Here is a 16,146-nt window from a genome sequence, read left to right on the forward strand (position 1 = left end):
CCAACAAATCAGTAATACGTTGTTTCTCACTTTGAGACACCTTACTGTTGGTAGCATGCAGTTAATTCCACTTAAAGAGAGGTCTGTAATCCATTTTGTATGTTATAATTTTGTTTCCTGCTTTCCTTTTCTCTCCAGAAACTCAACAGTGTCGTGTCTTAAATGAAAAAATTGTTCCAGGCATATCCTTCTCAGCCGTAAAATATAATGTCTCCATACTCTTTGTTCAGTTCCAACAAAAACTGTACGCAACTGACGATTTAATAATATAATAGAGGGAAACATTCCACGCGGGAAAAATATATTTAAAAACAAAGTTGATGTGACTTACCATACGAAAGCGCTGGCAGGTCGATAGAAACACAAACAGACATATACATACACACAAAATTCAAGCTTTCGCAACAAACTGTTGCCTCATCAGGAAAGAGAGAAGGAGAGGGAAAGACGAAAGGAAGTGGGTTTTAAGGGAGAGGGTAAGGAGTCATTCCAATCCCGGGAGCGGAAAGACTTACCTTAGGGGGAAAAAAGGACGGGTATACACTCGCGCGCGCGCACACACACACATATCCATCCACACATATACAGACACAAGCAGACATATTTTCCCCCTAAGGTAAGTCTTTCCGCTCCCGGGATTGGAATGACTCCTTACCCTCTCCCTTAAAACCCACTTCCTTTCGTCTTTCCCTCTCCTTCCCTCTTTCCTGATGAGGCAACAGTTTGTTGCGAAAGCTTGAATTTTGTGTGTATGTATGTGTCTGTCTGTGTTTCTATCGACCTGCCAGCGCTTTCGTATGACGATTTAATAATCCGTACAACTTATGAATATTTACTGTTCATACCAACAGTTCCATGACATGCTTCATGCGTGCTAATTTAGCACCAATTTGCTCTTTCACTGTCAACTAAATCTTCAAATTATTTTTGCATTGTTCTGTAATGCCATTCCATAGTAAATGTGCAGTTCTCATTGATTATGTGACTGTATAATATACATTAAGAATTCTCATCCTTCCCTTCTGTAATTCCCGTTCATTTTTAAAGGTTGGGACCATAGATCACTTGACTGGCTCTTCTTGTGCTAATGACCACTAGATCTATAAACTTCCTTTATACCAAGAACAAATAGGAAAGGAGAAAAAGCTCTGATACTGCAATACTGCAGAACTGAAAAAGTCGTGTCAAGCAAAAAATGTAACACTAAATGCCTGAAGAAAGAGTGTCACATCACACTGTTAAATGAAATAATGTGCTGTACTGAGTAGTTCTGAGAAGGACTGAACAAATCCAAGACTGCTGAGATGGGACGAGGACGAGTGAATTCTGTATGCCACTGTCAAGCATGATTTAAAACATCGATGTACAGTTTATTAAAATTGCAGAAGTCAGCATTCTAAAAAGCAACACTCAAAACCCCCCAGGATACTAAAGATTTGACATGATGCAGTAGTGCAACCTGTCTTTGGTTAAGTGTATTGTGGCACCACTATCCCTGTCTGTTGCTGATCATCTTAGATGTCTTCACCAATTTCTTTTAAGTTTTATTTCGTTTGTGCTAACCTATATGCTACTTGACTTACCTGCAGTTACTTTTCAGTTTCGTGGTACAGTAGTTGCGTTGTTCTATCACAAAAAAGAATTATTAAAGTTGCATAATACATTTTTGTTTGTTTGCAGGTACATGCTTACATGCCTAATACATGTTGAAGTGCTCGCGACACAATACGATAGCATATTCCTAGAAGACCCAAAACAAAATGGCTTCACCTACTGATAAAATGGAAAGTTATGCAGTAATTCAGTTTTGGCAGCAGCAGAGATGTTGCAGCTGTGTTACGGCATATCCAAATGACTTCTTTAGCCATCTGGATTGGGTTGTTTTAACTGCCACACATTTCATTGCTGCTGAAAATGAATCTCTCAATGATACTCCACTTTATCAATGGGCATGCCATTACATTTTAGCTCCTCTGGTACTGCTGCACAAGAATTTCAATGTGTGCCAGGGCTGTAGACATATAATTACAAACAAACAAAAATAATTCCTCCCTCCCCATCTCCCAGGGATAATTAAAACTTTGACTACCCTTCATAGTATAGCAACAAAATACACGGAGGTGTCAGAAGTCATGGGATATCTCCTAGTATTGTGTCGGACCTCTTTTATTTTCCTGGCATTGTGCAGCACCTCGACTTGGCTTGGAAGTCCCCTGCAGAAATATTGAACCATGTCCATAATTGTGAAAGTTTTGCCAGTGCAGAATTTTGTGCATGAACTGGCCTCTCAATTATGCCCCATAAATGTTCAATGGGATCACGTCGGGTGATCTGGGTGGCCAAATCATTCATTGAAATTGTCCAGAATTTTCTTGAAACCAATTGTGAACAATTATGGTCCGGTGACATGGTTTATTCTCATCCATAAAAATTCCATCATTGTTTGGGAACATGAAGTCCATGAATGGCTCCAAATGATCCCCAAATAGCCAAATATAACCATTTCCAGCCAGTGATCATTTCAGTTGGACCAGAGGACCCAGTCCATTCAATGTAAACGTAGCGCACACTATTATGGAACCACCACCAGCTTGCACAGAGATTTGTTGACAGCTTGGGTCTATTGCTTCATGGGGTCTGCACCAGACTCAAGCCCTACCATCAGCTCTTACCAACTGAAATTGAGACTCATCTGACCATGCTATGGTTTTCCAATCATCTAGGGTCCAACCAATATGCTTGAAAGCTCAGGAGAGGTGCTGCAGGTGATGTTGTGCTGTTAGCAAAGACACTCACATCGAACATCTGCTGCCATAGCCCATTAACATCAGTTTTGTCACACTGTCCTAATAGATATGTTCAGCGTTCTGCAGTTATTTCACGCATTGTTGCTTGTCTGTTAGCACTGACAAATCTATGCAAACGCTACTGCTCTCGGTCGTTAAGTGGAGACCATCAACCACTGAGTTGTCCATAGTGACAGGTAACACCTGAAATTTAACATTCTTGCCACACTCTTGCACTGAGGATCTTGGAATACTGAATTCCCTAGTAATTTCTGAAATGGAATGTTCCACACTTCTAGCTCCAACTACTGTTCCATGTTCAGAGTCTGCTAATTCCTGTCATGTGATTGTAATCACATCAGAAACCTTTTCACATGAATCACCTGAGTACAAATGACAACTCCACCAGTGCACTGTCCTTTTATGCCTTGTGTACACGATACCACCGCCATATATATGTGCATATCACTAACCAATAACTTTTGTCACCTTAATTAATTACGACTGGCATAGCATAGTTACTGTGCATGTCAGTAACAACATGAAAATGCTCTTAAGTAAATTCACGTACATTTTGCATAAGGACTACTAAGATACGATATGATTAGGATTCATACAGAGGCATAGACTCTCTTACCTTGCTCTTTCTGCAAGTGGAACAGGAATGGCAATGACAAGTAGTGATACAGGACATCCTCCATCATACTTCGTGTGGTGGCTTGCGGAGTATGTATGTAGATGGAGAATAATACTAATTCTGAGTGCTTTTTCACATTTGTGAACTACTACCCGTTGTACAGATTTACCTACCCACTATCTAAATTTCCATTGTTTGTCAGTGATAACTAAGAGCTTGAGTTCAGCATGTGTGTGTGTGTGTGTGTGTGTGATGGAAAGAGCAGTAGTAACTGTGATATAAAAAATGATTCCTTTTATAATAACATACAATATAATGGGCAGAGGACTTAACAATAACAAAAAAAGACAAACAAAAAAAGTTGATCTTTTAATTTTATAGGCGTGTTGCTTTCGTAATCACACTAAACTATTGAGAATGAAACAAATACTAAAGACTTCCTCATATTGTTCCGTACTTTGAAAGTTTTGGTGATGCTACTGAAAAATTAAATTTCTCCTTAGTTGTCTTTGTGATACAGCATATTATATTCTATTAAACAGTATATTTCATTTTAATAAATGACAATTTACTGTACAACAAATTACTGTTGTTGTTACAGGAATAGGTTGTTTGAGGTCTGATACTTTCCTTTCCTCATCTCTGTTCTTAAAACATTGTCACTAAGTCGTTTTTGGACGATCATAGTAAAACATTTTCATTTGCTTGTGATATAATGTCACATGAAGATTCAAACTGCTAACCTGTGTGAAAATTATTACAGGAGAAAGCTATATTTGTGTAATTAAACATCATAGATTGTTTTTTTAATTATAAAAAAATGAGATACTCTATTGTGGCTGCAAGTGGCATAAATCTGAACTACTCCTGTTATGCCATTTTTTGTAATTACAATAAACAAATAATATATTTCTATAATGGAAGGAAACATTCCACGTGGGAAAAATTATATATAAAAACAAAGATGAGGTGACTTACCGAACAAAAGCGCTGGCAGGTCGATAGACACACAAACAAACACAAACATACACACAAAATTCAAGCTTTCGCAACAAACTGTTGCCTCATCAGGAAAGAGGGAAGGAGAGGGGAAGACGAAAGGAAGTGGGTTTTAAGGGAGAGGGTAAGGAGTCATTCCAATCCCGGGAGCGGAAAGACTTACCTTAGGGGGAAAAAAGGACAGGTATACACTCGCACACACGCACATATCCATCCACACATACAGACACAAGCAGACATATTCAAATATGTCTGCTTGTGTCTGTATGTGTGGATGGATATGTGCGTGTGTGCGAGTGTATACCTGTCCTTTTTTCCCCCTAAGGTAAGTCTTTCCGCTCCCGGGATTGGAATGACTCCTTACCCTCTCCCTTAAAACCCACTTCCTTTCGTCTTCCCCTCTCCTTCCCTCTTTCCTGATGAGGCAACAGTTTGTTGCGAAAGCTTGAATTTTGTGTGTATGTTTGTGTTTGTTTGTGTGTCTATCGACCTGCCAGCGCTTTTGTTCGGTAAGTCACCTCATCTTTGTTTTTATATATAAATAATATATTTCATTTGATATAAAAAAATACTTCAATTCTAGAAAGCTTTCTTTTTGTGCTGTAAAGATACTTCCAAAGTGCACAAGAAAATGTCATCACATAATAAACTTTGCTTCCATGTGGGTACACACATAAGTACATATGTAATGTGGTATTTTTTAATGCTGCTATACATTTTGAACCAATGTTTCTGTGGTGGGAAAAACTTTCAGGGAAGGTGGGGAACTCTAAAGTAGCAAAACAAAATAACTCTCAGTCCAGAAATACGCAGCAAAATTATATAAACCAGAATAGCTGCCAACAGGTAATGGAATGTAATTATACCCATCAAGCAATTGACAATGTTTATTCAACCCTTCTGATACGTGAGTGGTAAGTGATAATGGTTGGTGGTAGCTAAAATGGTTTGCCAGTGTAACACTCCCCTTCCTTCTATAACTAAAAAAAGCATTTGAATTGCAATTGCTTCTACAGAACAATGAAGTGTAGTGCAATAACAGTAATTGTGGCCTGTCTGTTGGACTTAGCTACCAATTAATGTAAAGTTGTAACAATAAGAACCTTACAACAGTATTTTAACTAAATTATAATTACAGAAATTGATACAGAGAGAAACATACCATGGAATACTTAATAAATAAAATATAAACACAAATTTTCTAGTCAGAATTAAGTAATATACATCATTTCAGCTTCACTTTTGCTACACATTTGTTTTCAACAATCGGATATTATCAGATTTTAACTAAACATATAATTACTTTACCAAATATGTTACTAATATTTGTGTTAGAACATTGCATTGTATAGACACACGTCATCTTTTTACTTATATTTGGAATTATGAAAATAGTAGGATTATAACCGTGTTTAAATGGCAAAAAGACACATCTTTTACATAATTAAATGACAGTTATGTTGAATATGCTAGCAAATTGTGAAATGAATAGTAATCAGTGATAGTGAAAATCGAAAGCTGTAATGGTAAACATTTGCATATATAGTGAAAGGTGGATCTGCAAGATTGCTAAAGAAGAGTATTGTATTCTTCAGTAGTTTGTCAGGATCTGTTACAGTACACCAAACACACCACCAGATGGTGACACTTGGACTTTTATTAACCCCTCATGACCAACTTCTTTCTTCTGCCTTACAGCCTCAGCTGTGTAACATGTCACACATATGAGAGTGCTTCATTATGTCCACTTGTCAACTCTACGAATGCTTAACTAATAAACTGCTCAAAACTACTGAACAATAGAATGAATACAGAAAACTGTGCAGATTTGTTGGTGTGACTATATCCTCTATTATTGCTCATAAAAATGCAGTTAAGGTTAATGGAACTACATTAACAGAATTACATTATTGTAAAGCATGATCTCTTAATACTCTTGGAGGAATAATAATGTTTACTTTTTTTCTAATCAGATGAACGCACACTCAATATTCTTTAGATAACTTTAAAAACTCTTACTTTTTCAGTTTCCATCAGAACTCACAGGGGTTTGTCAGTAGCTAGGTACAGTTTTTGAAATAGTTTGCATGCATACAAGCACAAAAATGTTCCTAAGAAATTTGAATATGTGCTAAACAGAAGAAAAGTTTGTCACTGTATTAGTTTGGTGCATAAGTTCATTTTTGTTTTGCATTTTTGGTATTCCTGTTGGTATGGGTTTACTCATCTATTGTCATTTATGATTTTTAGTTGGCTGTTGCTATTTAAGTTTAAATATTGCCATTTTGTTATTTGTAGGTAGTAAGTGCAACTGTGGATACTAGAAAATGGAATGCCAAATGGAGAAATCGCAACATTTCCAGCATATTCTTCTGTTTAAGTTCAATTGGAGGGTTACAGCAACTGCAGCAGCTAGAAATAGTTGCGCTATGTATGTGGATAATGCCATTGGACAGTGTGTGGCAAGAAAATGGTTTTCTCTTTTAAGGAGAATCATTTTGACCTTAGTGGCTTTCCACATTCAGGAAGACCTTTGGGGTTCATTGAAGGTGATTTAAACACATTGATTCACAATGATCCATGTCAGTGTGTACTCGATAACTGGCAAATGTGATGAAGTGTGATCAACATTCAATGGGAAAGTTTCAAAAATCGGGTGTATAGACGCTGCATGCTCTAAGCCAAAATCGCAAAAACCAGCAGGAGGCCATATGTGCACCTCTGCTTGCTCGTCATTGATTGCCTCCTGAACAACATTGGCCATTTCTATCTTGTACCATTACAGGTGATGAGAAATGGTGTTTTTATGCTACCATAAGGACAGATAAGAGTGGCTGAGCCCAAACAAAGCAGCAACTCCCGTACAAACACCTGCACACATCCACAAATACTGATGTTAGGCGTACGGTGGAACAGCAATGATGTGATATACTACGAATTGCTTCGGTGAAGTGTAACCATCACAGCTGACATTTACTGTCAACACCTGAGATGTCTTACAGACACAGTCCACGAACATTGACCAGGCAGACTGCATGAAGTGATGCTACTCCAAAATAATGCCCACCGGCATTCTGATAGAATGACAAAAAAACGCTATACAGTAATTGGGTTGGGAGGTTATTCCACACCCATCTCATTCACTCAATCTTGTGCCCTCAGATTTTCATCTTCTCCGCTCTATATTGAACAACTGTCAAGGAACTTCCTCTCTGGATGAAAATGCGCTCCAAACATGGCTTGATGAGATCTTCACCTCAAAACCATGTGATTTCTACAGTTGTGGAACCAAAAAGATACCCCAGCTTGCAGACTGTTGTAAATAGTAAAGGACAAAATATTATTGATGAACTAAGGTCTGTTATGTGTATCTGTTGTGTTTACCAACTTACAGAAAAATACTATGAACTTGTGCACCAACATAATGCAAATGAAGAATACATATCACCCTGCCATCTGGCAGCTGCCTCACTAACAATATCAGAAACTATTAAAAATACATTTGAATAGTGTGATAGTGTATTCTATTGCACATGCTTGTGGGATCAATCTATTTTTGCACATCATTAATCAGAGATCTGGTATTTGACTACTAAATAACTGTACCTGCAGTATCTCACTTTTGAGTGAGATGTGCTTATATATGCAACAAAATAAAAACAGTATGGGATATAGTGAAGACAGTCGGGGGGACCAAAGAGGAAGAGGAACAGATAGCTCTACAAATAGATGAGACACTGGTAACAAGTGCATGTAGTGTTGCAAATCTTTTAAACAAGTACGTTGTTTCTACTCATCATATAGCAGACATGCCGAGTCACAGATAAGCACAAGAAAATATCTGTCGCAAAGAAAGCTTTCGGCCAGTAAGGCCTGCATCAAAAATAGACAACAGATATACAATTTCATAATATCTTTACATTCCATCCTGGGTTTTCCATTGTTTCAGTACTTTTTTTCTGTTACTGACAGCTTGGGGTTATCGGATTTGGTGAACCGTGCAGTGGAGTATCTGAGACTAGTCTTTAAAATAACTTCAGTAAAATGGAAGTGACACTTACGTCTCCTGAAGAAGTAGTATCCATCATAAAATCCTTAAAATCTATCTATTCTAGTGGGTACAATAACATATCAACAAAGTTAATCAAAGGGTGCTCCTGTGAGTTGAGTTCTATCTTAAGTTATTTGTGTAATTGATCTCTTAACAGTAGAACATTTACAGAATGGCTAAAATATGCTGAAGTTAAGCCTTTTAACAAGAAGGGGGACAAAGAGATACCATCAAACTATTGACGAATTTCACTTTTGCTAGTGTTTCCAAACATGTTTGAGAAGGTTGTGTTCAAGCATTTCCTTAAGCATCTGACTGCAAATAATATATTGTCCAAGTTACAGTTTGGGTTTTGAAAGGGTTGTGATATAGAGAACACTAGTTAAATTAGCAGGGAGAATGTACTTAATTCATTAGATAATAAATTAGAGGCTAGTGGCATTTTCTGTTACCTGACAAAAGCCTTTGAATGTTTGAACCACAGCATTCTCTTAAGTAAATTAGAATATTATGGAGTCATCAGCAATGCTACGAAATGGTTTGAGTCGTATCTAACTAATAGGAAACAAAAGTTGTCTTTGTGAAATACCTGTGCAGTAAGCAGATCAGTCTCCATCTGATGGGGAATTAATTACTTGTGGTGTTCCTCAAGGTTCCTTCGAGGGGATATTGCTTTTTCTTTTGTACCTTAATGGCCTCTCATCTGTTACATTGCCAGATGCTAACTTTGTTTTGTTTGCAGATGATACAAACATTGCAATAACAAAGAAAAAATCAGTTATTGATAATATAATGTAAACAGATAGATAAGATATCTACTCACCGAGCAGCAGCAGGGGAAAACACACACAAAAGGATTTAACTTTTACAAGCTTTCAGAGCCAGTGGCTCCTTCTGGCAGAAGAGTTGAAGGGGAAAGAACAGGGTTGAAGGAAACGGACTAAATAGGTTTAGAGAAAGGGGTACAGTTCAGCAAAGTCACCTAGAACCCCGGGCCAGGCGAGAGTTATCAATGAGATAAGAAGGAAAGACTGAGTCTTTCCTTCTCTTCCTGTCTGGTAAGTCTTTCCTGAAATGGGGATCTGGATGACTTTCCTGAATTGTACCCCTTTCCCTAAACCTCTCCAGTCCTTTTCCTTCACCCCTGTTCTTTCCCCTTCAACTCTTCTCCCAGAAGAAGGAACCACTGGTTCCGATAGCTTGTAAAAGTTAAATCCTTTGTGTGTGTGTGTGTGTGTGTGTGTGTGTGTGTGTGTGTGTGTGTGTGTGTTCCTTTGCCACCACTTAGTGAGTGGTTTTTTAACTATCCGTTTATATTAAACATTGTAATAAGTAGCAAACCAAGTACAGATTTAGAAATAACTGCTTATCAAATTTTCGCTGTCATTAAACTTTGAAAAGACCCACTGCATGCAGTTCAGAACCTGTAAGAGATTTCCTTCCAGCATGTGTATGACATATTAAGACATGAAGATTAAGAGATTGGCAGTGTTAAATTTCTGGATTACAGCTCAGTAATAAATTCAGTTGGGAAGGGCATACCATAAAATTGCTGAAGTGCATAAACAAATCTGTATTTGCAGTGAGAAGATGCCAGATGTAGCAAACACACATATAAAAAAAACTTGCATACTTTGCTTACTTTCATTTGAGTGTCACATAGGATCATATGTTAGGGTAACTCGTCAAACAGAACAAAAGTTTTTAGTGTGACAAAAGCCTGTAATAGGAATCATTTGTGGTGTAAGTTGAAGAACATCGTGTAGAAACCTGTTCAAGGAATTTGTGTTCTAACCACCGCTTCTCAGTATATTTATTCCTTAATGAAATTCGTTGCAAGTAATATATCTCTATTTCCAACCAATAGCTCAATACATAGTATCAATACTAGGAATAAGACCTATGTACATAAAGACATAAAATCACTTGTCTTGGTTCAAAAAGGGACCGGTAATCAGGAACACACATTTTCAATACATTGCCAGCAACCATTAGAAACTTGGTTTCAGATAAAGCATGGTTTAGACTTTTTGATAGGCAACTCCTTCTACTCTATAGATGAGTATCTTAACAGGGATTGTTAGAACAGCTTAAGTTAAAATGTCTGTTAGATTTCAGTTATGACAGCACTTGGTCACAACAGTCAAGATTAGGTATTCCAGTTTACCATAATTCATTCACCTATTTTGACAATCTCCTGACAAATGATCGGGGTGGTAAGAAATGTATTCAAATGTTTTATGTTATTCCTTGTGACATATTCCACAGCCACGAGAATCATCTCATTTTTGGGTCTATGGAACGTAAACTGAATCTATAATCTATCTATCTATATATCTGTCTATCTGTAATCCATCTGCTGCTTGTATTTAATTCCCTTCCATATATGAGTAAAGTCTTTCATGTAATGACTGTTCATCTTACTGTATCTTTGTAGAATGACAGAACTTCGTGAGGATGAACAGTTTTTATAAATAAAATTCTGGGATGTAATATCACAATGACTTATTTGATTTATACAAATTCAGACCTTCAAGTCAAGCTGGAATTGTGTTATTTAACATGTTCTGAAATGTGCTCACACAATCAAATGCACTTAAACAAGTGATTTTGAATGTTGCAGAGTATGATCCAAACCCTCTTCTGAGCTTAGGAAAAAGACGTCGACGTAATTCTGGAACAAGCTGTGAGAGCCATTCAAAAGACCGCCGAATAAGTAATGATACAACAGGTGTTGCTGGTACAAATACAGTGACTACAGTCACACCAAAACCTGATCTGTCTAGCAGCATTACTGAAACTGCTAAAGGAAAATGCTCCTCTCCTGTGGACATTGAGAGTAGGTCAACAGCACAGTTGCAGGTATATCTTTCTTCTTATATTTGTACATACCTGCTTTAAAAGAATGATATACATTTAAACATGTTGTATTTGTGAAATGTTGCTTAAGCCTCATCTTCAGTTGTTTTCTAATTGCTCTGTTTTCTGCTTTTATGCAAGTAGTGATGATGATCATTTTGTTAATGTAGTTGTATCCTTCTGTGCACATTGTTTTTGCCACTGATAGCTTTTGAGATACAATTTGTAAGGAATTGGTTAAAAACTGTATAATGAAAATCTAAGACACATACTTGGGGGGGGGGGGGGGGGGAGAGATTAGAAAAGAACAGTACACGTTAACAGAATAATCAGTGTACTGATTTATAGTTATTAGCGTAGAGTTCTTCAGGTAATGTTTCCTCAAACCACCCACTTTGTGATACTAGTTAACCAGCGTTTTGTCAGAAGCAAATATGTTGAATGATTTGGCAAAACACTTGAATGTTTTGGGAATCAGCACTGTTATTGTTCCTTTGATCATCAGTTGTCTACATTAAAGAAGTCAACAAAACTGCAATAAGGGTTATGAATATCTTTCAGCTGGATAGTTAAAAGCAAAGGAATTCATGAACTACAAAACTATACAGCCTTTTCTTGTTACGACAGATGAAGACTTATAAGAGTGTTATGTATCTCTTTCTGGGTGTTAACTTCATAATTATTAAAGTATTATTGCTTCTTGTAAGTTATGTTTGCTTACATGGTTGAGAAGTAGGTATCTCTAAACTGCAACATAGAGGTTTTGGGCTCAATCCAAGTGCCACAAGAGATTGTTCATTAATGTGAGAGTGAAAACATGGTTCACACATCCTTATTGTAGATAACTGAAGTTCTAATTGAAGGATAACTAGTGGCTTCAGCCCCAAAAGCAATTAATAAAGCCCAATAGTGTGGCAATTAACAATGTCCAATTGTGTGTTGTACTGAGCAAACTTAGTGCCAGGAAGTTTGGTTTTCTGCTGCAATATACATTTTGTTTCACGTAATGCCATTCAGTTCAAATTGATAACCAAGGAATATAATGTCTAAAAAAAAGTCAATTCCCCTCCCCCAAAAATCCCGTATCTAACACCCGCAACCCATGTGATTTCCACCATTATTTTAAACTTTTGTTTCTTCCTTTCCTATTGAAGAAAAGTGGGTTGTCATCTGCCTTAATAACTGTTTAAAGTTCATAAAACAAGATTAAGAAAGTAGATTTATTACAGATAATTTTCTCTTTTGAGTTGTAGGTACAGTTTTCTCCTAGCAGAATACGTGTAGTTCTTCCTGCATTTGACATAATTAAATTTATTCCCCTTTCAGAAACAAAGGTAAGAAATTGTAGTAATGAGTAGTAAGGCCAATCTCTTTCAGCATTTTAAGCAGTCTAGACCCAGATTGTCAAGCAGATGGTGATGTCTATTTTCAAAACCTTTTTGAAATTCTTTATAGATATCTGTTGTGTTTGGTATTAACTGCACTTTTGGTGTTTCAGTAATTTGTGGAAAACCTTATCCATCCCTTCCTTAGATATTTAATTTTGTTACAAGAGTGAGTCAGTGATAACTAATTGCTACATAATACACATTAAGCATTTCGTGTTATTTGACTAACAATTATTAACACTTTTTCACTGAAATTGACTAACTTTTTGTTAATAACTTTCATACAGGAGCAGTCAGAAACTGCATCACAGCATCGTGATGGTCGAACTACTACAGATGAAACAACCTCTGTTCAACAATCATCTGGGTCCACATTACTTGATGTTGGGGACAATAGCAGTCTTAGGGAACGCCGTAGGCTGAAGAAAAGACGCCGTGATAAATTGAAGCGCTTATTATCATGCAGTGCTGGTGTTCTTATGGCAGAAGGAGTTGCGCTGAAGAAGAAACGGAGGAAGCATCATTGCTGTGAAGAACATTGTCGACATAAGAGACATCACCGCCGACATAGACGGAGAAGACATCGACATAGAAGGGACTCTGGCAGTGATTCCACTTCAAAATCAGGCAAGGAAATTAACACCTTCACCAATAATTCAACTGATATGGATAATTTTTAGCAAATGGTTTTGATTTCAACACATACATCAAAAATACAAAATGTGTAGAGCAACTGCCTGTGTTCTCATAAATACTGGAATATGCATAAACTGTATGATGAAATATTGTTTGCCAGTTATTTTCATAATTCTCTCTCTCTCTCTCTCTCTCTCTCTCTCTCTCTTTCTCACACACACACACACACACACACACACACACACACACACACACACAGAGAGAGAGAGAGAGAGAGAGAGAGAGAGAGAGAGTGACCGGGGGGGGACTGGTTTCGTATGAGACTAGATGACATTAATCCAAAGTGTCATGTAATAAACAATATAGGTAACTGTGGAGAACACAACAGTCAAAACATAAATCCCTGTATGTTCTACAGCAACCAATATTGTTTATTACATGACGCTTTGAACGAATGTCGCCTGTTGTGTGCATTGAAGATGACTATGTAATAGTTGAAATCTACATCTGCTATAATGAAGCAACAGATTTTATCATCAATTGTTGTTCTTTTCTCCATTGTCTGCATCTAGTACATTCCCCTTGGGAATGTTTTGACCTATCAGTATAAAGATAAATGAAATCTGGCATCTTTTCAGTAATGGAAGAGTGAAAGTTCAGTTTAATAATAGTGTAATCCCAAGCAATCCATTAAAAATACTATACTAGTACTTGAAAGCAGAGTACATTTAGATCATACTCCAACATTAATAATAGATTGGTATACTTAATGTCCATGGATGTCTGTCACTCAGTGCCTCCTCTGTATTGTTACAAAGCAAAAATGACCAGTTTCAGCACAGATTCGTTACCAGGTGATGTCATATTTTAATTATAAGCATGGCAACATGCTGGATGCTGGGAAACAAAACATGATTTACTGATGCACTAATAATAATTTTCTGAAGAAGTCAAATGAATTCAGGCTTATTCTTAGCGGAAAATGCTTACATTAAATAAATATATATTTGTTATTGCAGACTGAAAAGAAGAATTTAAAACACATTGTTTGTCTGCCACATACATTTGTGTCCTCAAGTATGGAGTAATGTTTTTTTCTCATAAGCCTAAAATTTGTTATAAAATAGTCGCAGTAGTTGTTGGTTTCTGATTTTGTGAGATTGTCTTCCACATACAGCATTTTGCTGTATGTGTAATTGCATTATATGAACATAAATGCGTGCATGGGCTGTACTTTTTTTGCTGTCATTTTGGCCTGCTATGGACCACGAAGAGTTTTACCTCTTCCCAGATGGTTTTTTCTCTTTTGCCAGTATATTTTCATTTTGGCTGACTGTGCTTCTTTTCTCTGTTTTGACCATTTGCAGGCGGAACGTGGAACTGGCGTAGTAAGCAAAATAAGGATTTTAGTAATTTTGACTTTTTCTCTGAAAACTTCTCGATCCTAAATGTCATCAAATGAAATTACAGCTTCCTGTAAATCCTTTTTAACTTGGCTTGCCCATTTTGAATACGATTTTGTTTTTGAAATTGATGAATGCATGCAATGACCAAAAACATCATTCTCCCCTTCCTCATGCTGGTAACAATATCTTCTGTATGTTCATTTAATTCACAGTTATGTCTTCGGCGGAATTCTGTGTTTTCTTTGATAGGGCCAAGGATTTTCTCAAATTTTTCCGGCCTTTTATTTCAAGTTTATGTAGTGGTCCTTTCTTCATCATGTTTAAACATTCTAATGCATACAAAGCTAATGGTCTAATTGCGGTGTCATAATGACAGAGTTTTAGGTTTAAAGACAGGCTTTTGCTTTTGTATAAGTCTTTGCACAGATGAAAAGCACCTTCCATTTTAGAACACCTGCTTTCTACAGCTGCATTTTCTGAACCGTCAGGTGTAATTATTTCTCAAAGATATTTAAATTTCTTTGACTGCTTGTGTAATAATGTAGTTTCACATTTAACTGTTTATTGTATTATTTAAAACCTGTTTTTAAAAAAATAATTGTAATTAAATAATATTTTCTTAAGAATGTAAATTTCCTGGATGTCAAACAGTTGCATTTGTATTACGAAGATTATGCAAGAAAGCCAGTAACTCTAAAGTGTCTAATCGCATAACCACCGCCAATACCTTTTACCTAACTTTTTCTGTTGTTCCAAATCTGTACTCAAGAGTTTCTCTGTGGTGCAGAGTCCTATGTGTTTTAATGCAGAGGAGACAAGCAGAACTGGCCATTGGTAGGAGACAATTGTTTCTCATATGTTTTGTTTACTTTGACTTGTTCATAAACAAATACATACACTATGTAATCAAAAGTAACCGGGCACCTGGCTGAAAATGACTTAAAAGTTCGTGGCACCCTCCATTGGTAATGCTGGAATTCAATATGGTGTTGGCCCACCGTTAGCCTTGATGACAGCTTCCTCTCTCGTAGGCATATGTTCAAATAGGTACTGGAAGGTTTCATGGGGAATGGCAGGCCGATTCTTCACAGAGTGCTGCATTGAGGAGAGGTATCAATGTCAGTTGGTGAGGCCTGGCATGTAGTTGGCGTTCCAAAACATCCCAAAAGTGTTCTGTATGATTCAGGTCAGGACTCTGTGTAGGTCAGTCCATTACAGGGATGTTATTGTCATGTAACAACCCCGCCACAGGCCGTACATTATGAACAGGTGCTTGATCATGTTGAAAGCATGCTATCGCCATCCCCAAATTGCTCTTCAACAGTGGAAGCAAGAAGGTGCTTAAAACATTAATGTAGGCCTGTGTTCTGATAGTGCCATGCAA

General features: G+C 37.1%; 1 protein-coding gene across 1 annotated transcript in view; it reads left to right on the forward strand.

Annotated features, from left to right (window-relative positions):
• LOC124775164 overlaps window positions 1-16,146 on the forward strand; it is a 232,351-nt gene that overhangs the window by 199,281 nt on the left and 16,924 nt on the right. The window contains exons 20-21 of the mRNA XM_047250002.1: window positions 11,097-11,335; window positions 13,008-13,347. Of these exons, the coding sequence (XP_047105958.1) occupies window positions 11,097-11,335; window positions 13,008-13,347 (579 nt within the window). The remainder of the gene's footprint in view (window positions 1-11,096; window positions 11,336-13,007; window positions 13,348-16,146) is intronic.

This window comes from Schistocerca piceifrons, chromosome 2 (genome assembly GCF_021461385.2).
Source record: "Schistocerca piceifrons isolate TAMUIC-IGC-003096 chromosome 2, iqSchPice1.1, whole genome shotgun sequence".
NCBI classification, from domain to species: Eukaryota; Metazoa; Arthropoda; class Insecta; order Orthoptera; family Acrididae; genus Schistocerca; species Schistocerca piceifrons.